This window comes from Dermacentor albipictus, unplaced genomic scaffold, assembly GCF_038994185.2.
Source record: "Dermacentor albipictus isolate Rhodes 1998 colony unplaced genomic scaffold, USDA_Dalb.pri_finalv2 scaffold_22, whole genome shotgun sequence".
NCBI classification, from domain to species: Eukaryota; Metazoa; Arthropoda; class Arachnida; order Ixodida; family Ixodidae; genus Dermacentor; species Dermacentor albipictus.
This window is the reverse complement of record NW_027225576.1, coordinates 1,819,781-1,842,901: the sequence shown is the minus strand read 5'-3', so window position 1 is coordinate 1,842,901 and position 23,121 is coordinate 1,819,781. Positions and strand designations below refer to the sequence as shown.

General features: G+C 48.7%; 2 protein-coding genes across 2 annotated transcripts; one reads left to right on the top strand and one right to left on the bottom strand.

Moving 5' to 3' along the window:
* Positions 1 to 19,347: 19,347 nt before the first annotated feature.
* On the top strand, positions 19,348 to 21,421 carry LOC135915743 (piggyBac transposable element-derived protein 4-like). The gene is made up of 2 exons (XM_065448863.1): positions 19,348 to 20,236; positions 21,414 to 21,421. The coding sequence occupies exons 1-2, from the start codon at positions 19,348 to 19,350 to the stop codon at positions 21,419 to 21,421; spliced, it is 897 nt and encodes a 298-aa protein (XP_065304935.1).
* A 349-nt stretch (positions 21,422 to 21,770) lies between these two features.
* On the bottom strand, positions 21,771 to 22,763 carry LOC135915744 (uncharacterized). Its single transcript, XM_065448864.2, has one exon. It carries the CDS (start codon positions 22,755 to 22,757, stop codon positions 21,771 to 21,773), a length of 987 nt encoding a protein of 328 aa, XP_065304936.1. The 5' UTR covers positions 22,758 to 22,763.
* Positions 22,764 to 23,121: the final 358 nt, after the last annotated feature.

Below are 23,121 nucleotides of genomic sequence, written 5' to 3'. Positions count from 1 at the left end.
GCCATGGACACAACACCCGGTCAGAAGGCGCAGTTGACGCCTAAGGAGCGGCGCGATTTTGCCGATCGCTCCAAAAAAGAGAAAACTCCAATTACAGGGCCCCAAAAGGGCAACAAATGCTAAACCAAGTTCATTCTCTTTGACACATAGCACAACATTTATATTAATATGGGTACACTGATTATTCAGTGGAATATCAGAGACCTGCTTTGCAACCTCGATGATGTCCAAGAACTCCTTAATGAACTAACTCCTAAAGTGCTGTGTGTCCAAGAGACTCACTTGAAATCTAAACATAAACACTTCCTTCGTCGCTATGTGATATTTCGGAAGGATCGCGATGATGCCCTCGCATAATCCGGCGGCGTAGCCATCATAGCTGATAAATCTATAGCCTGTCGATACTTACAGCTACAAACACCCCTTGAGGCAGTGGCTGTTCGACAGATAGACAGACAACGAAATTTAATTAATCCTGAGGAGCCACTGTCAGGACCTCCTAACGGGAGGCCATTGTAGCCGCTGGCCGCGCCCACGTAAAGGACAGAACGCCGTGACGCTCCGCTCTTACTGGGCCCTTTGGATAGCCTGGGCTTGCTTACGGAGTACCCTGCTTCTGATGGCCTCTTCCCATCCGGCTTCGCTGGAGAGGAAGTCGTTAGGCAACGCGGGACATCGCCAGAGCATGTGAGCCATGGAGCAAAAGGTTTCAGTGCAGTCGGGACAACTAGGGTCCACATCCGAGTACATCCTACTGAGGAATCCCCGCAACGGGAAAGATCCCGTCTGCAGCATTCTAAGTGTAGCTGACTGACCTATACTGAGCTTCGGGTGACGCAGAGGATAAATTCTCGGACCAAGTTGGTAATGTTTAGTAATTTCATTAAATGTGAGGAGCGGCGCGTGACTTCTCGCGCACGGTCGTGGGCAAGCTCGTTGAGGTTTGGGAAGCCCTCGAGAACGTTCGTCCCCATGTGTGCGGGGAACCACGTGATATAATGAAAACCGGGGCAAGTCCTTTCCTCTAAAATAGAGGCCGCTTCTCGTGCGAGGTTACCCGACTCAAAAGCTCTGATTGCGTCTCTCGAGTCAGTGTAAATGTAGGAACGCTCTGGGTCACACAAGGCCAGCGCAACCGCAATTTGCTCTGCGATACTCGCGGTGGCCGCTCTGACCGAGGCCGAAAAGCGAAGCCCCCCCGCCCGTCTATACCCGACAACGCATACACTCTCCTGTCCCCGTACTGCGCCGCATCGACAAAGACCGCGGAGTCTCTGTCATCTCTAACTTTCTTCAATATGGCTCGAGATCGGGCTTTACGTCTACCCTCGTTATGCTGCGGATGTAGTACGTTCCGCGGGAAGGGCCTCACTACGTAGGTTGCCCTCGTTTCTCGTGTCAATGTAATACGCCGGTCCTCCATTATCCTAGGCGCCATGCCAACCTCGTCGAGAATTCGCCTGCCAGGTTGGGTCGACGATAGTCTAAACAACTGGGCAGTGACCTGTGCCTCTATAATCTCGTCTATGCTATTGTGCATACCGAGTTGATCTAGCCTGTCGGAGCTCGTGGCAATAGGCAAGCCTAGCACTTTCTTGATGCTCTTGCGCATGAGTGTATTTAATTTGGTCTTTTCCGTTTTTGTCCACAGTAGAGCTGACGCCACATAGTTAATATGGCTCATGAGGAACGCGTTGTACATCCGAAGGAGGTTGTCTTCACCTAACCCCTTCTTTCGGTTGGACACCCTAGCAATTAGCCGCAACATATTCTCCGTTTTGGCTGTAACGTGGGTAATTGTTCTGGCATTACAGCCCCTCGCGTCTATGAGCAGGCCTAGTATCTTAACTGAGTCGACTCTAGGAATTTTGTGCCCATTATTCGCGTTTAATGCCACGGGTAGCTGGTTGAGGGGTGTCAGACCCCGAACCCCTTGCCTTGCGGGTCTGTAAAGCAACAGCTCCGATTTACTCGTAGACAGCTTGAGACCCGTGTCCGCGAGGTAAGCCTCCGTCTCGTCCAAGGCCGCTTGTAGAGCTTGCTCCATTTCAGCTAGGGAGCCCCCTGGGCACCAGATCGTGATGTCATCTGCGTAAAGTGCGTGACCTATGCCCTAGAGTCCGCCCAGCCTATCTGATAGACCCTTCATGACTATATTGAAGAGCAGCGGTGGGATAACTGATCCTTGAGGGGTACCCCGAGCTCCCAATCCGTACACGCTCGACCGAATCTGCCCCACCTGAATAGTAGCAGTTCTATTCATGAGAAAGGACCTTACAAAGGCCTGGAATTTGACTCCTAGGCCTATCCCGGCCGTGGCTTGCAGAATGTATCTATGAAACACTGTGTCGAACGCCTTAGTGAGATCCAGGGCGAGAATCCCTCTCACGTCCCGGGTGCCGCTATCAAAGATTTGCTTCCTTAGCATTAGCATAACCTCCTGCGTCGAGAAGCCGGGCCGAAAACCAACCATATTATGTGGGAAGAGGTTTCCGCGCTCTATGTACCCGGAAACCCTGTTCAAGATCACATGCTCCGCTACCTTGCCTATGCACGAGGTTAGCGATATAGGCCTCATGTTGTCCAAATGAAGGGGTTTTCCTGGTTTGGGGATGAGTGTCGCTATAGCTGACCGCCGTCCGTCAGGCACCTGTCCTGTCTCCGATACCCTGTTTACCTCCTTAGTTAGTAGTTCCACTGCTTTATCGTCCAGGTTTCGTAATACCCTGTTAGAAATCTTATCCGGACCCGGAGCCGATCTGCTGTTTAAATTGTAGATCACCGCCCTGACCTCTGATTCTGTGAAAGGCGCGTCCAGTTCCTCTACCGTCGCGCACTCGATCTGCGGATAATCCTCTTCCTGCGTCGGCCCTATAGGAAGGTATCTATCCGCGATCGCATTCAAAAGTGACTCTTCAGTACCTCCCTCCTGTTTGTGCCGGTGTATGACTTTACTAAGTGTTTGCCTTTGATTAAACTTTGTCTGTGCGTGGCCCAGGAGGTGCTTGAAGAGGTTCCACTTCCCTCCTGAGCGCATAGATCCGTCTACTGCCGCGCAGACCTCGTCCCATTGTAGCCTATTGAGCTCCGCGCAATATCTCTCGATCTCTCTATTAAGCTTTGCAACCTACGATTTAACCTTTGTGTTTTCCCCCTCATCAGAATTGACGATTTCGCTTCCAACAGATGCGCTAAGTGCGGATCCATTCTTAGGACCTCCGCTTCTGTTTCTACTACCTTAGTAGCCCTCTCGACGTCCTCCGTTAGCGATTCGATAGCCTCGTCAAACGAGAAAAATGTACTCGTTCGCTCCTTCCTAAGTTTCCTGAACTCCTCCCAGTCCGTGACTCGAAATACCCTCGCCGATCGGGCGTCCACCGTTAATGTTACCGCTACTATGAAGTGGTCACTGCCCAGGTTCTCCTGCTTATTGGCCCACGTTACGTTACCTACGTTCCTTACACAGGCCAAATCAGGCGTTGTGTCTCGCGCAACTGACGTGCCCAGCCTAGTTGGGAACCCTGGGTCCGTGATTACCGAAAACGCAAGATCATCCAGGATGCTCGCCAGGTTCTCTCCTTTTGCAGTCCGTCTGACGTAGCCCCATGCATTATGAGGGGCGTTAAAGTCCCCAGCAACTATCAGAGGAGAGTGTTTGGCTATCAACGTCGCCTTCCTAAGCAGGGAGTTAAACGTCTGTCTCTGGTCTGACGGCGGGCTATAGACATTAAGCACAAAGACGCTGTGATTGAGACGCCCGTGCGGTATAACCTCCACGAAAAGGGCCTCCATCTTACACCGTCCAGATAGGATTGTACGTTCAATAAAGGCTAGATTTTTTTTTTATCATCGTAGCTAGTCCTCTGCCTCCCTCGTTCCTGACCGACACAGTGTTGAAACCAGAGAGGGTAGGGTCGTCACATAGTGTCTCCTGTAATAACAAAATCTGCGGTTTTTCCACCTCATTCGCCAAAAGTTGCCGTAGCGGAGCCTTGCGCCTTTGAAAACTTGCGCAGTTCCACTGCCATATTACCAGCTCTTTGTGATCGCCCGCCATGATGCTACAACAACATACCTTGCTCCACAGCCGGAGCAACCTCGGAGTGATGCACTGCCTTACTTTGCGCTCGGACCTTGGCTTTGGCCTTAATCGCCGCCTTTTTTTCTAGTACGGTCACTCTTTGGATCAAAAGCTTTACGCTTTCCCGATTTTCTCTACTTATCCTAAGTAGTTCTTCCAACATCTTTCTTTGCTGGACCTCTCCCACAGACGTGTCCGAGTCGCTCTCGTCATTAGGAAGGGGGGCCTTACGCTTTGCTTTAGTGAGTCCTACGCGGGGTATATGTTCGACTACCTGTGGCGTCTCGTCGGTCGCCTCTATTTCAATGGACTTTGGGTTTGCCTTGGCGGCTTTGAGTCGGCGTACCTCCTCTCTAAGCTCCTTAACTTCCCTAAGTAATGCGTCCACCTGCGACCTACTACCATGCTCTGGCGAAGCCGACCGCGTTACCTCCGTGGGTCTCTGTGGCTCCTTCTTCTTCTTCCCTTTGACACTATCCGCCCAGGTAAGCTCCTCCTGGATCCGCACGCTGGACACAGAGCGCCCTCTTGATCTGGAGCGCTGCCTGATTGCACCGCGCTTCTGCGCAGCTGGCGTGCGAGAGCGGCTTCTTTCGGTGCTGCGCTCCTGCATAGCTGGCGTACGCGAGCGGCTCCTGCCGCCCGCCGTGATGACGTCGGTTCCCAGTTTCAGCTGCTCGGCGCGTCTACGCCGCTGCCGCCGTCTTCTTCTGACGATATATGGTACTTGAAATTTGTCCCTACACTCTTTGGCCGCTGTGGGGTGCGGGCCACCGCACAACGTGCATTGCGGATCGCACTGATGATCTTCCGCCGGCGATTATTTGCCGCAGGTGCGACACCACTTGCTTCCCGGGTTGGGACACACGTCAGCCCGGTGTCCCAGTGCTCCGCAACCGTAGCAGACTTCCGTGTGGCGTCGGTACAGCGAGCAGCGAAACATGCTCGCGCCGCATGTCACGTAGTTGGGCACCCTCATTCCCTCGAAAAGTACCACCACCGCTGTAGTGTTCTTGATCCGCCTGACCTCCAAAGTGCCCGGATTCCGATTATTTACAATTCTCGCTCTGAGTTGAGCCTCGCTGACTTCCACGTCGACTCCTTTAATGACTCCTCTACACGTATTCTCGGGTGGGGCCAGGTACGCCGCCACCCCAAACGTGCCTTCACCGAGCCTGATTAGCTGCACTCTGGCGTACGCGTCCGCGTTTTTCTCGTGAGGAGTACACACGACAAAAATGTTCTGAACTCCGTTGGGACACATCCTGTCCTCTTCGATAGCGGCTGGAGCCAAGGATGCCGCCATTGCCAAGGCCTGCTCAAAGCGTATTTTACTGACCTTGTTGACATTGAGGCCGTCGCCTGGTCTGACAATGATGCGAAAAGTGTCCCTCGGCAGTCGAGGCAGCCTCGAAGCAGCGGTGACGCGTCGTATCGCGTCGCGTGGTTGCGGTGGTGCGGCCGCCGTCCCTGCGTCTGCCACTTGTATTTCCACCGTCTTGACCCGAAGAATATTGTTCCCTGCGCCTGCCGAGCCGGCGGCCGTACGCCACCTTCCATCCCGCGTCGCATGCCTCTTCCTGAGTAATCTCTTCTCCTTCCACAGCGTCCATCCTGAATTCAAAGTCCCACATGCGCGGGAGTAGGCCTAAGCCTACCCTCGCCGTGTTTCAAACACTCGCAGAACGTCAAAATGTCCTCCTACCGACGAAAATCCGGTATCGGCAGGGTCCTCTTGACGTGCCACGTCGATTAAAGCATAACTCGCCCGTTATCGCAGGGAGACCCACTCGAGAACGTTGATGAAAGCTGGAGCCGATGTCAAAGCGTCCGCACTAGTCAACTTCTTCCAGTGGCTGTTCGAGCTGTACTTGTAAATAAACTGAAAACCATGTGCTCTTTAAATATACCGCCGCATTTTCAGCTCCACAAACAAGAATTCCAAACATTAATAGATCAGTTACCTGAACCACATCTTATGCTTGGAGATTTAAATGCACACAGCAACCTATGGGGCGACCTGCGCTGGGACGCGAGAGGTCGCTTGACTGAAGAGTTTTTTTTCTTTAGGTGCATGTCTTTTGAATGGGAAGGAGCCCACGTATTATAATGTGGCAAATAAAACATACTCCTCAATAGATTTTAGCATTGCATCTCCTACTCTTCAATACTTTAAATGGAAAATTATTAAAAACCCTTAGGGGAGGGACCATTTCCCTGTAGCTCTATGCACACCAATGTCTAATGAATGTCCCCCACAATTGCCTCGCTGGAAAACTGACTCATATGACTCGGAAAAGTTCAAAAACCTTGCTTCTTTATCCTGGGACGACATCTGTGCTTTAAGCATAGACGCTGCGGTTCAATATTTTACAGTTTTTCTCCTTGACACCTCCACCAAATGTATCGCTGTAACAAGGGGATTGTCCACAAAACGCCGACTTCCGTGGTGGAATGATGAGTGTCGAATAGCGCGTAAGAAGCAGAACAAGGCATGGCGTTTACTTCGGGATTCTCCGACGGCAGAAAATCTAGTCAATTTCAAGCAGGTCAGATCCCAGGGTCGAAGAACGCGGCGACACGCTAGAAGAGAGAGTTGGAGAAAGTATATATCAGGCATTAACTCTTACACTGACGAAACAAAGGTTTGGAATAGAGTTAATAGAATAAAGGGTCGACAGTCTTGCCCTCTTCCTTTAGTGAATACTCAAGGCGACAGCATGGAAGATCAGGCAAACATTCCTGGCGCACATTTCGAACAGATATGCAGCTCGTCGCACTACTCTGAAACATTCGAAAGCTACAAAAGGCAAATAGAAGGACAACCATTAGAACGGAAAAGCACAAAATATGAGGCATACAATAGACCCTTTTGAATGGCAGAGCATCAGGCAGCCCTAAACAGCTGCAGCCAATCTGCCCCCGGATCTGACCGCCTCCTATATGAAAATATGAAGCACCTGCCGCCTGAAACACAAAAAACCCTTCTTTGTCTCTACAATTCTATATGGTCGTCCGGTCACATTCCCTCTGCCTGGAAAAAGGCCATCATAATTCCTATTTTGAAACAGGGTAAGGACCCTTCTTTGGCAAATAGGTATAGGCCTATAGCATTGACGAGCTGCTTATGCAAAGTTTTTGAGAAAATGGAGAACAGTCGCTTGGTCCACTATCTAGAAATAAACAAGAAATTAGACCCATATCAGTGTGGTTTCAGAGAAGGCAGATCGACGACAGATCAGCTTGTGCGCATGGAAATGTACATCAGGGATGCCTTTGTCCACAAACAGCTTGTATTATCAGTGTTTCTTGACATGGAGAAGGCGCATGATACTACGTTGCGCTTCGGGATCCTTCGGTATCTTTCTGCAATGGGTATTCGCGGCAATCTGCTGAGAATAATTGAAAGTTATCTCTCTGACAGGACATTTCGTGTTAGTGTTGGCCACGTGCAATCGCGGCCATTCATGCAGGAGACAGGTGTACCGCAGGGTGGAGTACTGAGCTGTACGTTATTTATTGTTAAAATAAAATCCCTACATACCGTATTGCCTTGCACACTCTTCTACTCCGTCTATGTGGACGATGTACGAATAGGGTTCAGGTCATGTAACCTTAGCATTTGTGAGAGGCAGCTACAGCTTGGCTTGAATAGATTCTCAAAGTGGGCGGATGAGAATGGTTTTAGATCGAACCCCCCGAAAAGCACATGTGTCGTGTTCTCAAACAAGAGAGGTGTACTACCAGAACCAGATATCAACCTTAAGGGAGAAAGACTAACCGTCAGCCTTGAACGCAAATTCTTAGGTGTTATCCTGGACACAAAACTCAACTTCATTCCCCACTTAAGATATCGTAAAGAAAAGTGCCTGAAGACCATGAGCCTCCTCAAGCTCCTTTCTCGAACAACTTGGGGCAGTGACAGGAAGTGTCTGCTTAGCTTATATAAGAGTCTCGTGCAATCACGCCTCGACTACGGAGCTGTGGTGTGCCAGTCGGCAACTGAGAGTGCGCTAAAGATTCTCGACTCAGTCCACAACCTCGGTATACGACTGGGAACAGGCGCCTTTAGAACTAGCCCTGTTGAAAGTCAGTACATCGAGGCCAACGAATGGTCTTTACACCAACGCAGAACATTCTTAAGTGTTTCATACTACACTAAGGAAAAATCAGACACCGAGCATCCATGTCATTTTATCGTTAGCGACCTGTCCGCTTCCAGACTTTACACTAACCGCCCACGTATTAGAACTCCTTTGAGCCTACGCTTGGAAACAATGGCAGAAGAAACAGACATCCATATCCCAGAAAATATCCTTATGCCTCCCACTCGCTTTCCACCTCCTTGGGAATGGCAGACCATGCAGTGCGATATCTCTTTTGTCGAAATAACAAAACATGCACCAGATGCACACTTACCTTCACACTTCTTCGAACTGCAAGTGAAGTACCGCTGTGCCGACTTTTATACAAATGCTTCCAAGTCCTCTGCAGGTGTCGCGTATGCGGCTCTTGGCCCATTTTTTTTCCACCTCCGGTAGTCGAAATCCTAACACAAGTATCTTTACGGATGAAGGGTATGCAATACTTTCAGCGGTAAAGCACGTTAGACATACAAATCTCAATAAGGCGATCATCTTCACAGATTCATTGAGCGTAGTAAGGGCCTTAATGAGTTTTCGAAAACATTAAAACCCTGTTTTTGATAAACCATACACAGAACTGTGCTTAGTCTTATCATACAACCAAAACATAGTCCTGTGTTGGGTACCTGGCCATAGGGGCAGAAAAGGTAATGTAGCTGCTGACGAAAGTACAACGTCAGTCGCCTTTAATGAAACGGATGCGAATAAACCCATAGCAGCAACAGAACTTAAGCCCTTCTTAGGCCATAAACTTAGAAAATACTGGCAGGATCAATGAGGTAATGCAGTAGGGAATACGCTACACGTTATAAAACTCAAATAGGGAACTGGATATATGAAAGAACAGCAAGATATAAGGAAGTGCTTCTGTGTAGATTAAGAATAGGACATACGTACGCCAGTCACTCCTACCTTTTGACGGGAAGCGAACCTCCGACATGCACCAAATGTGGCAACAGGCTTACAGTTATTCATGTTCTCATCCAATGCACTGAAATAGAGGCAGAAAGGAAAAAGTACTTCCCCTCCGCTTATCTCCTACACATACCGTTACACCCAGCATTTTTTCTGAGCAATGAGCCCCTTTTTACTTTACAATCAGTATTAAACTTTCTAACTGAAACGGACACCTTACATGTGATTTGGCCAGGCTACTTGTAGCACGGCCTCCACCTGGAGGTAGTAGCTGCAACGAACCCATTTTCTAGAGCACGTGTCTCCCAGCCCTTGCTTTCAAGGCCTTGCTGAGACACTAGTGCTAGAGACATTACAATGTTTTACTGATCATCCCTCATCTCGTGAAACATGTATTGTCATCGCACACACGATCAATCACTGTCATTTTTTATACTTGTATTTTACGCACTTCAGATTGAATAAATTTTAGGTCCTTTTACAGCCACATTGCACCGCATGCACATTTTGCACTTTTTAGTGAATATTTTAGGCCACAATACAGCCGTGTTTCATTAATCCCCGCAATTAACACCCATATATCATTGAGAAGCACGGATCATCGACTTGGCGCTCTTTGGCCACATGTGGCCCTTGCGCCAATAAGCTCTACTAATCAATCAATCAATCAAACAGTCTCTGTCCACGGCGTCGCAGTGATGAGCACCTCTGCGTACGCGGCAGCATTAACGCGGACACCTCGTGCAAATCAGCGTGCCGGCATGGCGTTACCGTCGTTGCTGACAATGGAAATTTCTTGTAGAACACTGCAGCTAAATAATCTGAACTTGCACAAAGCGACCTTCCGTTCCGGCAAGAAAGTTTTCGGTCGTGCTCAAAGTTCTTTTCGTCGGAAAATAAATACCGCAGCATTTGTGTCTCCTCGGGCCTCTGCAGCTTGACCAGCAATCGCTTGGAACACAGCCGAGTGGGTGACCCTCCCGAGTTTTACCGGACGTAAGTTGCCCCCTCGTCACCACATATAAATGGTACCGCATGCTGTCGTGCACAGCGAGCCTGGCAGTCGACTGTGCCACATGGAGTTCCTTTGCAGTGTCTTGCATCAACTTCCCTGGGTGCTGGATGGTCACTTGCGAAGATTTGCAGCCGCCAGAGGAAATCGAGGGTTCTGGCATGGTCTGACCACTCACTGTAATTTTTTTAGCCACAAATGCCACGTCCTTGCAATGACACACACTTCTGTCCGAACCTTCTGAGCGAGACTTCGCTCCATTCAGGAAGGTAACAATTTCCCAGTCGCTGTGGTATGCAGCCGCGGTGAGGACTGCATGGCGTTTCGTTTTCTGCGTCAAACTCTGTACACTTCCATTTCTGAGCAGTGTCCTCCTTTTCCTTGAGAAGTGGTCAACCAACGAATTACCGCATGCATAATAGTTTTCATGAGCATGCAGCGGTCTGCGGCTATAGGTGTAAGTGTAAATGGAAAGCCGAAAGGCATTCCTTTGACGTCACAGCTACACACTGCAGTTACAGCACAGCCTGTAAACAGTCTCACATCATTAGGCACGTTCGAGTGGCAATAATGCGGAATGTTAAACATTGACCCAGGTACATGCCTTCTGTTTACAAGTGTTCAGCGGCGTAACACACTTCGCACTTTCGCCAGTGTGCAAGATTCCGCATTTCTCGAAACGCCTTTGTCAATAATGGGGTTCGCACACTCCGAATGGCCACATTGCATTTCGTACCGGCTATGTTGCGTATTGTCTCGCAGAATGTCACTTTCACCTTCATATAATTCAATATTACACGTGCAGTGCCTCTCCGTGTTCACGTATATTTTGCTTCGGACTGTGGCATTTCTGTTCGTTATATTTCATTTGGTACGCTTCCAACAATGGCGCACAATTCTATCTGCCGTGTGGTAAAGCTGCGCAGGTGAGCTGAGGATCGGTGCACTGCTCAGCAGTGTCAATTTCAGGATAATGCTAAGATTTTGTATTTTTCTGATGTTGTTCTCTTTTCTGTGCTGTTTGCTGGAGTGCCGCGTGTTCTGCCCTTATACTCGTACGTGTGGCAAGTGTTGCCTGTTTGTGGTGCGGCGTTTACGTTATTGCTTCTTTATTATGGCCTGTGCATGCGCGCATATGTAGAACTGCTACTCGTTCTGCCGATACCTACACGACCACAATAAATAACCCTTGCCTCCCGCACGCAGTCATGTGCTACAGTGTTCAAATGATGTAAGTTTAGTTGTGCTTGCAGCACCTCCTTCGGGCACACGTGTTAACTCGAGTACAAATGCTTCATCGAATCGACTCATGAGTTGTCGTTCATAGCATTGCCACAGTAAGCACGCCACCTCAATATGCACTACTTCAAATGATCGAGGAATAAGGCATATTTCGAACGAAACAGTTCACAACATCGATGTGTATGCACACTGCATCATACGGACTGCGTTTGCAGTGCACCCACAATAATCCGAAAACATGCCTGACATTGTCTGCACGACTAACATTTCATATTGGAAAATGGCATGGCACAAGCTAGACGGACTTGTGCAAACATGGAACGCTTTATTAATGATTGCAGTACTCACACTAACTCACAAACTCGGCTGTTGAGGAAATGCTTCAGAAAACTAAATAAACGCAATTGCACATGTGCATTACACATTTAGCCACAATAGACCTGCCTTGAAGAAGTTGATAGATATGCACACAGTTATCGACATCAGTTCATCTCACATGCAGTTACCGTTGCCTGACGACGGAGACCACCATCCGTTCATTGCAAAACAGTACAGTGTCGATGCATATGGATCACACAAGGTTAGAGTTTCATGATGATATGTGTTATGCGAACGGGACACAACAGTGGTCAAGATGCATGACATTGGCAATGAAACCTAATTAGTCTGTGTTAACGGAGAGCGATCGTCAACATGTTCAGAGGTGGTGCAGCTTCATGTAAACAGACATGGACATGGCGCTCCCTGAATACGTGCATGCAACGGGATACCGCTGTTCAAGCAGGGCAGAAAAGGAAATTTTGATGTTTGTCGGTCATTGCAAAACAAGACGCTAACACGTCCTTAATGCCACCCGAAACGTCCATCGGTCATGCGAAAGGCACAAAGGTTATGTATGAATGCTCTCATCTCGCCGTGCTGTTTACGGGGAGGTGGTGCCAATCAAGGTGGCATTATGCTGCTTTTATCCTGCCACCCCCACTGCTTGCATGCATGTGTGTACTTATGTGGCAAGCAAACGTCTCACTTCAAAATGCTGCCCAAGCAAAAGTGCTAGCTCATGCGACATGTGAATATGTGTGCATACATGTTCACTGCTGCACAAGTATAGGCACCGTGGTTCGCATTGATGCATAGTGCAAATAACAAATGCAAGGATTAAAACCGGTATGTACAGTGTGTAATAGCGTGCGCTAATGGATGAAAATGTCACGAAATAATTACAAAGTACAACGAAGGACTCCAAAGCGCCCCGCGCGGATGTTACACACACGCGTGTAAGGCGAAGACTGATTCCATTCACAAAGAAATAATTGCATTTCTGCGGCGCACTGCACAACAACGTCTATCAGCGATACAAACATTGCACAGTCATATCGACAGCTGAGCAATAACACGCTGTTGTTGTGCAGTAATGCAGTGTCATTGAGCAGTGGGTACACTGAAAAAAAAAACACACACACCAAGCGTTACGCACGGTATGAAAGACATTATTATGCAGCACGAAACTCTTCCACTGCTGTGCTTCCACAAAAAATGTGCCCACGCAATAAACGAAGCGTTACGTGGCATGAAACATCGTAGGCCCCCTTTGCTGCGAATATGGCCCGTGTCTGTGCATTTACAATTCATTACGAATCTGCATGCCCCTATACGGAAATCTCGTAATGCTGTCACACATACATGACAAAAACAGGGTGAGCGCGAGACATGTACTTTCAATTCAATGAGCATAATGAGAACAAGGTGAGCTCAGGAGGCAACATTTTGGTAAGTGACCTCGTCCTTTCCCAGTACACATATGTTGAAAGCGGAAGCCAACGTGTCTTTGGTCAGGGCATCATCGGTTTTATATGTTGCACATCTGTGTACACGCACCGCTGTTGTGCAGCAAAAAGGCTCATCCAAGCACTTTACTATAAAGAACCAACGCTAAAGTGTGTTTCCAGCACTACAAACAGTACAGGCCTATTCCATGTGATACATGAACCAAGGAACACACAAGCAAGGAACATGGGACACAACACGAAAAGAAACAATATGCAATGCAATAGACTACGTTGTTATCAATAAATACATAACAGCGTAGTCTGAGTGACTAGTAATAATAATTATGCGTAACAAATAAATGGCATCCTGTTTCAGGTCCTGCTGACACAGGTGGAATGAAAGGGAAAAAAATATTGAGGCTGCTGCGGCTGGTTCTGCTGCCGCAGGAACACTGTCACTGCCGCAGCAAGCGTTGACAGTGGGGACAAGTGCCCCTGCAGCAGTTGTAATCGGCTCTCTTGCCGCCCCATGAGATCGCCGAGTCGTTCCAACGAGCCAGCAATGCGCTCCATCGCGGCCGTTTGCTGTGAGAAGAGGGGGAAAAAAGCTCTTCACATACGGTGTGTCCTTCACGCGGGTTCACTGCTATGTTCGTTTGGTTTGCAGAACCTATGTAAAGTTACGTCATGCACTTACATGTCTGCCTTGTCCGATTTGTAGCATTCACACAGAACCAACTTGCATTGCTCCCTGTTGCAGTCTCACAGTTATGTTACGCATGTCGTAGTGGGTGTACTTCTGGAAATGTCAGTTTGAACGTTTAGTGACATGTTTTCGTTGTACGGATATCAGTGCGTTCTCCTAAGAAGTACACAGGTTAAGGTAGCAGGTGTAATACGAAATTTTATGGTGCCACATTTACAGACCCGCATTGCAATATTTCACTGCGCTAGGTGCGTCTAGGACCACACTTGCCAATGTAAGTTGCTGAACATATCTGGCACATTTCTGCCAGTAGGTCTGGTTATATGGGGGACCTGCATATCAAAGGAGCGCTAGCACAGAATTATATTTCATGTTATTGTTTCGTTTGCAACAACGTTCGTCCAAATGTGAATCGCACTTACCAACTCCACTCTACCACAACAATACAAACTCATTGAGGCGCTGCCATCAGATGTATCCTGCATTCTACATAATGGTCTTACAAGTGTACGGCTTGTGGGATGCATAAAACAGCAATACAAGCTCCTCGTACAGTGCAACTAACCGCCTTATGCATTCATTCCATGCAGCAAAATAACAGTGTCATCCTCTCACTGCAGCACATCCCGCCATCCAACCTCTCATCTGTCAGACAGTCAGACAGACGCTCGTCGTCCTATGACCAAGAATGATCCCTTTTAATGTACCGTCATGAAATATATACAGACAGAATGGTCACATGACGTGTGTGAGAATGGTTCAAAGAAATGAAAGCATAGCGCTTATCTTAGCGCGTGTCTGTGGCTCAGGCACACACACAGTACGTATCAGGATGACGTCACATCTTCCCCGTTTTACAAGCACTGTGTGCCTACCAAGAAAAGAAAGCACTTTGCAAATCAGTCATCAATGCCGAGTCTTTTCGGCGCTCGTACGACGCGACCGTATCGCGTAGTTCTTTGCTCGGGTCTCGAAGTTTCGTTCGGTGGAAGGGTTCCCTGGGTGTCGCACGATTGCTTAGCCACGATGTCCGCGTTCTCGGTCGTGTCCGTTGGCAGGGTGCTTTGTTGAGGCTGTGCGGCCGGGACGGGACTGGTTTCTCCGCTTGGGAGCAGGAACAGATGGCGTCTGTTTCTGCGTACGGTGCCCCCTGCAGTCTGGACCCAGTAGGATCTTGGTGTTGAGGAAGGACGAAGGACTGTGCCCTCGGCGCATCTGTCTCTCAGCCATACTTGGTTGCCTGCGGAAAAACTGGGAAGAGGTCTCGCAGCATGACGTCTGTCAAAATATATATTTTGTTTCTGTCTGCATTTTTCGTCCTGCTTTTTTGAAGAAACGGTTACCACTCGCGGTTTTAAAGCGGATGGCATGCATGGCACTCGTGAGCGTAAGCGGCGGCTCATTTGCAGTTGCGGTGTGTTTCTATAATTCAGCAAGGCAATGTATGGGTCCGGCGCTTTCTTCAGTAGTCTTTTGAGAGTCCCTACCATGCGCTCAGCTTCCCCGTTAGCTTGTGGGTAACGAGGGCTCGTCGTGACATGCTTGAAGCCGTATTTTCTTGCGAAATCAATGAAAGCAGATGAGACGAACTGTGGTCCGTTGTCTGATATTACCGTTTTGGGTATCCCATGCCTAGCGAAGATGCTTTTCAGGTGCTGAATGACCACCTGTGACGATGTTCCTTGATCCAGTAGGGCCAGCTCAGGATACCTGGAATGGTAGTCAACAACAACAAGATAGACAGCTCCTTTCATTTCAAACAAATCAATTCCGACTTTCTCCCATGGAAGCTCTGTTGTTTCAGATGGGATCATCGGTTCGGAAAATTGGGTGCGCTCTGCAGCACAAATTTGGCAGTTGGCTACCGTTGTTGCAATTTCCTGGCTAATTCCCGGCCACCAGACTGATTCCTTGGCGTTTGCGCGGCAGCGGGCAATACCTTGATGCGCTTCGTGGATTCTCTGAAGCATTTCTTTCCGCATAGATCTTGGGATTACTAGTCTGGCGTCCTTTAGAAGCAACTGCTTGCAAACCGTGATGTTGCCACGATGCGCCCAGAATGGTTTGAGAACTTGCGGTAGCCGATCCTTTGCGGGCCAACCTTGCATTCAAGCTTCGAGCAACGATGCGCCCTCGGGATCCGTTGCTTGCTCTGAGCGTATGCAATCGAGCATGTCATCTGAGAGCGCACATAGTACGACTCCTTCCACGTGAGCCGAGACGTCAGCTTCAGACAATTCCCCGATAGACAGTCTCGTGTTCATCCCTCTGGCTCGAGAAAGAGTGTCCGCTGTAGCGATGGTTTTACCAGGGACGTGTGTGAGCGTGAACGAGTACCGCATAAGACGCATTCTGAACCTTTGGATTCTTGGTGGAAGAGAATCGAGAGGGTCGCGACCCAGTAGTGGAAGGAGGGGCTTGTGGTCTGTCTCAAATAAAAACGTGAGACCTCTCAGAAATTCGTCGAAGCGTTCTGCTGCCCAGGTCAAAGCCAACGCTTCCTTCTCTATTTGTGAATACCTCTGCTCTGTTTTTGTGAGCGATCTGGAGGCATATGCTATTGGACGTCTTTCGCCAGCTGGCTGATCCTGGAGCAGTACAGCGCCAAGTCCTTGCGAAGACGCGTCCGCCGAAACGATTGTCGAATACATGGGGTTGTACCTTGCCAGGCATCTGTTAGAGCTGAGAGTAGTCTTGATCTTCTCAAAAGCTTCCTCTTGTTGAGTTCCCCAACACCAGTCGCTGTCTTTGTTGAGGAGGCTGCCTAAAGGCGCAGATATAGACGCAGCATCACGAAGAAACCTTGCGAGGTGGTTCATCATGCCTAATAAGGAACGAACCTCAGCGACGTTTTGGGGTCGAGGCAACTCCTTGATTGCTCTGATCTTCTCAGGATCTGGGCGCACACCATTGGCGTCAAAGATCATGCCCAGAAATGCTACTTGGTCAACAGCGAAACAACATTTTTCCTTGTTAAGGGTTACTCCTGTTTGTTCCAGTCGGTCGAGCACGTTACGAAGGCGGTTGTCATGTTCCAATTTGTTCTTGCCGTACACCAGAATGTCGTCCATGTAGTTCAGTACGCCGTCTAGGCCTTCGATGACCTGCGAGAACTTTCTTTGAAAAATTTCTGGTGCGGATGTGATACCGAACGGCAACCTGCGGTAGCAGTACCGCCCATACGGCGTTATAAAAGTAGTGACCTTTTGACACTCCTCGGAAAGTTTTATCTGGTAGAATCCAGAATTCGCGTCCAGTTTAGAAAAGACCTTGGCTTCCTGGAAGCTTCCCATAACTTGCTCTACCGTTGGTAGCTGATGACGCTCGCGTCTGACAAATTGGTTCAATTGAGTTAAGTCGACGCATATCCTTACTGCTCCAGACGGCTTCATTACGGGTACAATAGGAGCGCACCATTCTGTCGGTTCCTCGAACTTTTGTATCATTCCTTCTCTCTCTAGCCTGTCCAGTTCTTGCTTGACTTTTTCCTTCATGGGAATAGGAATCCGTCTGGGTGTAGAAAGAGCGTACGGTGTTGCATTCGGAACGAGACGTATGGTATGTTCTCTAGATATGGAACCCGTGCCTTGGAATACCTTAGGATACCTGCTTACGATGTCGTCAGCAGTTGCTAAGTCATCTAGGAAGCGAACGATTCCAAGGGCTTTGATAGCTGGTAGTCCCAACAAGGGTGTGCGCAAGTTATGCACAACGTAGATGGTCTGCTTCGAACGGTTGTCTTTCCAAGCTACTTCAGCGTCAAACTTTCCTATCGTACGAATGCTTGCACTGTTCGGTCCTTTAAGATCACCTGCTGTGTCCAGAGAACGCGGAAGTAAAGGAAAATTTTGCCCGACGACTGTTACTTCGGCTCCCGTATCTACTTTCATGTGGAGCTTATGATCGTTTATCAGTACCGTGACGAAGTGCTCAGATGGTGTGTTCGCAGATCGCTCGACCGTGCCAAGAAATTTATCAGCTTCGGCAATGTCGTCAAGATTCCCGTCTGCTCGTCTCTTTTTTCGGCACGCCTTTTCGAAGTGGCCCAACGTTCGGCAAAACCTGCATCTTTCTTGTTTCGCTGGACAACTGTTTCTTGGATGAAATGGTCCGGCGCAGAAACTGCAGGACTTTTCACGATAAGCTGGCTTGAGACCGCGTGTAAACTTTTTGCTCTTTCCAGGGTTTTTCTCTGGCTTTACTGCGGCGACGCAAGCTTCTGGGATAGTGCCCTCGTGCTCTTCTAGCTCGGCTTGCTGTTTCTTTACCGTTTCGCTTGTACGCGCTTTTGCCAAAGCGGTGCTCAGCGTGAGATTAGGATCCATCTGTAGCTCTTCCGAGAGAAGGTGGTCTCGTAGTCCTACTACGAAGCGGTCTCTTATTAGGCGTTCCTTCATTTCTTTGAACTCGCATCTGTCTGCTAGCCTGTTAAGCTCGGTTGCAAACTGGTCTACTGTTTCCCCCAGCTGTTGGCGGCGTAGATTGAAGCGAGCACTCTCGTAGACTGTGTTCTTGGTATGGACGAAATAGCCCGTAAATTTTGACTTTACGAGGTCGAAATCCTCCATTTCTTCGTCTTTGACGTTTAGCGACCGAAGAATCTCCCGTGACTTTCTGCCCATTGTATAGAGAAGAGTCCTTACTTGTACTTCGTCTGGTTTCTCATGTAGTCCGGATGCGAATCTGTAGTCGTCGAATTCGTCCATCCAGGCGGGCCAGTCCGCAGCGTTCTGGAAGTCGAAAGGCCTAGGAGGCTTGATTCCTGCCATGCTGAAGCGTTGCTTGACGATTGTCACCGGGAGGACTTGCTCTTGTGGAAGCAGGCGCTCGTTCGCTTCTTGACGGGCTGCTGCAGCGCTACATCGCAGCCAGCTTTGAGATAGCCACTTCTGACACCATGTCAGACAGTCAGACAGACGCTCCTCGTCCCATGACCAAGAGTGATCCCCTTTTAACCCCTTATCGCATATCGTATCATATATGATACGCACCAAACTTTTTTTTCTCACGGAGAGAGAGTGAAACAAAAATCGTTCTGCCACATTTTGCTTGATCTTATATCCTATCTGGCAACTACACCCGCAGTGGCTCCTTCTTCCGAAGCTATCTTGAATCCCATTTGTATGCCACAACACGTGGACGCATTGTCGCGTTCTCAAAGCTTCGAACAGGTAAGTGAATGAATTTTTTTCGTGCTGTTGACATATGCTATCCTTTCAAAAAAATTATTAGCGCGTTATATGGCTTGTTGTCTTCCTCTTGTGACAATTTGAACGCCCGACACCTTTGCAATGCACCGCGAGGACTACATTTAGACCCGTATCACATATGATACACTATGCAGTTGGGGGTAATTTTTTTCTTCAGAAGCACGTCGGTGTCGTCATCACAGAAAACTTACATTTGCAATGTAATGGAGCATTTTTGTGTGCTTTCTTGTTGCTGGAAAGTGAAGTATCCTTTTTTTGTCCTAGGCAATGGATGTCGGCACTTTTTACGGTGGAACAAGACGGGGAGTTCGGCCCATTCCCGGTGATGGTGACAGGAGCAGCGATAGCGAGCTCTCGGACGACGATGGGCAGGAACTGCTGCCATGCCGGGCTCCATCTGCGCTAGCAGAGGAGTCGTCTGAAAGCGAGGATGATAGTGAAGATAAAGCACCTCCTTCAACATCGACTTCTAGAGGCAAGAAAGGACCTGCGAAATGTACACCAAAGTGGACGAACACATGCCTTGAAAGAGACCCAAAGGAAATTGAGTTCACTGGGAGCACCGTGATGCCATCGACTATCGAGGACCTAGACACTCCCTTCCAGTTTTTCAAATTCCTCTGTCCCGTTGAAGTGTTCAAGATGATTCGCGAGGAATCGTTGCGCTACTCGGTTCAGTGTCGTCCTGAAAAGCCTCTTACGGTGAGCGTAGAGGAACTCGAAAGGTTCGTCGGAATGGCTCTTTACATGTCAATCATTCAGCTGCCAAGCACCCGAGACTACTGGAGCTCCAGCATCGGACATCACAAGGTTGCAGACGTGATGTGCCTCAACCGCTGGGAAGAACTAAAACGGTTCCTTCACTTCAATAATAATGAGACTTTTGTTGCCCCTGCAGAAATTGGCCACGACAAGCTGCACAAGGTCAGACCCCTCTTGAACAAATTGCTTGAGCAGCTGAAGATAATTCCGCGAGAAGAGAAACTGTGCATCGACGAGCAAATTGTTCCGTTCAAGGGGCGAAGCTCCCTGAAGCAATACAATCCGAAGAAACCACACCGCTGGGGATATAAAGTTTTTGCTCTGAGTGGGGTGTCGGGTTTCTGCTATGATTTTGAGGTCTTCAGTGGCGCCGCGGAAAACAAGCAGCTACCAGGTGAGCCTGACCTAGGCGCAAGCAGCAATGTTGTCGTCAGGTTGTCTCGCACCATTACCAGGCAAAATAGTCACCAGTTGTTTTTTGACAACTGGTTTACTTCTATTCCTCTGCAAGTATTTTTAGAGAATGAAGGGATTCACTGCCTTGGCACTGTGCGGCGAAACCGTCTACCTGGCTGCACGCTCCCGAAAGAAACAAAAAAGAAAGAGAGAGGAACATATGAAGAAAGGGTATGCGAAGTGTCAGGAACCAAGCTGTCTGCAGTAGCGTGGCACGACAATAAAACCGTCACATTGCTTTCCACGTTCGCCGGTAGTGAACCAGCGGGCGAAGTAAAACGGTACTTCGCAAAAGAAAAAGCGCACAAAATGGTTCTCTGCCCAAATGTTGTGTTGATGTATAACACACATATGGGTGGTGTAGACCTCCTTGACTCGATGCTAGGCTATTACCGAATCAAGATTCGATCAAAGAAATGGTATCACCGTATATTTTTTCACCTGATGGATCTCACTGTGGTGAATGCCTGGCTACTCTGGCGAAGGCAAAAAAGTGCCAAGACTCCCCTGCTTGAGTTCAAGTCTTCTGTCGCAGAAGGACTCTGCAGGGCAGGGAAGTTACATGAAAGGAAGCGCGCAGGGAGACCCAGTACTGAAATCGAGTCACTCATTCAAGCAAAGAAGAGGACGACGCTGGCGCCACTGCCAACTGCTGATGTTCGCCTCGATAAAATGGACCACATGCCGCATTGGCTTGACAAGCGAGTGCGCTGCAGGCTGCCCTCTTGCAACCACCTCACAAATGTATCATGCAAAAAGTGCAATGCGGCCCTCTGTTTCAACAGGGAGAGAAACTGCTTCGCATCGTTTCACTAGGAGGGCAAGGTGTACTAAGCATGCAAGCAAATGATATACTCACCCTTGCTTTAGCGATGACATTTGAGGAAAGCTGCAACACCTTTGTGCAATAAATGTTATTTCACCAATTTTCTATTAGTTTTTCAATGCCGCTTCTTTTTTCTCTTCGTATCCTGTTTTTTTCCACGTCCAAAAATATTACTCCTAACTGCATGGTGTATCATATGTGATACGCGAAGAAAAAGCTGTAATAAATCTAAACCGCTCGTAATTTTTAAAAACTAAGTTTAGCTTGGGTGTTTGTGTTACAAGTCAAGGCTACTGAAATTCTTTCACGCGAAAAAAAAAATTCATGCAGTAAGGGGTTAATGTACCGTCATGAAATACATACAGACAGAATGGTCACATGACTTGTGTGAAAACTGGTTCAAAGAAATGAAAGCATAGCGCTTATCTTAGCGCGTGTCTGTGGCTCAGGCACACACACAATAAACAGTTCATAATATTGAAGCGTTTCTGAAGAAACAAGTTCCATGCTAAACAATGTACACTATACAAGGCTTCATTTTTTGCACATAACATATTGTAACGGATACGAAAGGCACGGGCAATAGAAAAGAAGGGAAGGGAAGACGAAGAAGACGAAGAGTTGGAGAGGCCGAGCTGCGCTGCTATCACGCTGCGATCATCATCCATCGCCTGTAAATAAAACCATTTGTTCGCAACTCTTCGTAACAGTTGTGGTGGAGGTGCTGGGTAGATGACGATGCAGCTCCCTTGCTGTTGCCGTGTTCCAGATGCTTTTGGAAAGCCTGCCGTGAGATGTGTGTGTAACCTTGCCCCTGTGATGATGAAGCCGAGGTTGGGGTTACAACTCCATGCTGTTTCAAGGCAAGTTCCGTTGCTGTTGAGGAATGGGTGGTGAACTGCGGTGCATATGTGGTTGCATTGTAGATAGGCGACGCGCTTGTCTCGCCGCCCGAAAGGATGTGGTGAGCCGCATGGTAGACTGGAGTTTGTTGTGCTCCTGATGTTACGACTGTCGGATACGGGACAAGCTTGGAGCCATGTGCAGTGACCTGTGCCTTGTACGTAAACTGGGGAGCCTGGTAACCAGTCTGGGAGTGTGACGAAAGGGGCGGCGAAGGTGAGTGAGGCCGCCTCAGCGAGCTTGAGTGGGTCCTGATGGTATTGCCAGATTGCGGGCTTGTCATCTTGTACAGGACAGGTGTGCGGCCTAGGCTTTGGATGTAGAGCGGCTGGGCTTGGCCTGCTCCGCCCACGATGCCGAGAGCCTGGCGGTTAGCGTAGGCCTGACTGGCTGCAGCAGCTTGGGCTGCGGCCACTTCGCTGGCCTCTTTGTCTAGCGCACGGCGACGAGTGTCATCTTCGTGGAGTACTTTCTTGAGTTGCATGAAAAGCTGATGCTTCTCGTCCTTCAGCTCTTTGAGCTTCTTCTCCGACTGCGTGACCTGATCTTTTATCTCCTCCAACGTCATGGCATCCTGTTTGCGCTTCAGTTCCTGTTCTCGACGCAGCCGCTCGATTGCTCCGTCAGCTTCTTGCTCTTGCTTTTTCCTTTCCCGTTCGCGCATGATGTGGCTCTTCAAAGCCGCCCACATCTGCAGGCTCATCTTTGGTCGTTGGATTAGTGCCGGCATCCTTGAACGGTTTTGCTGTTCCCTTAATGCAGATAACTTAATCTAAACGCTAAAACGTAGCTTCTACAAGCAGAACGGAGAGAGCTCCCGTTCTGCATCACGATTACCGGGCAGCAGCTATATCTATAGTCCCTATAGCTATATCTATATAGCAGCTATATCTATAGTATCTATAGTCCAGCTTTCTCTATGGAGTCAAGAACGAGGCTGAGGCGTTCGTTATGTTCTTCAAACGTGCGGCCAAAGATTACAACATCATCGAGGTAACACATGCATATCTCCCACTTTAGACCACGTAGTACTGTGTCCATGAATCTTTCAAAGGTGGCAGGAGCATTGCAAAGGCCAAAAGGCATAACATTAA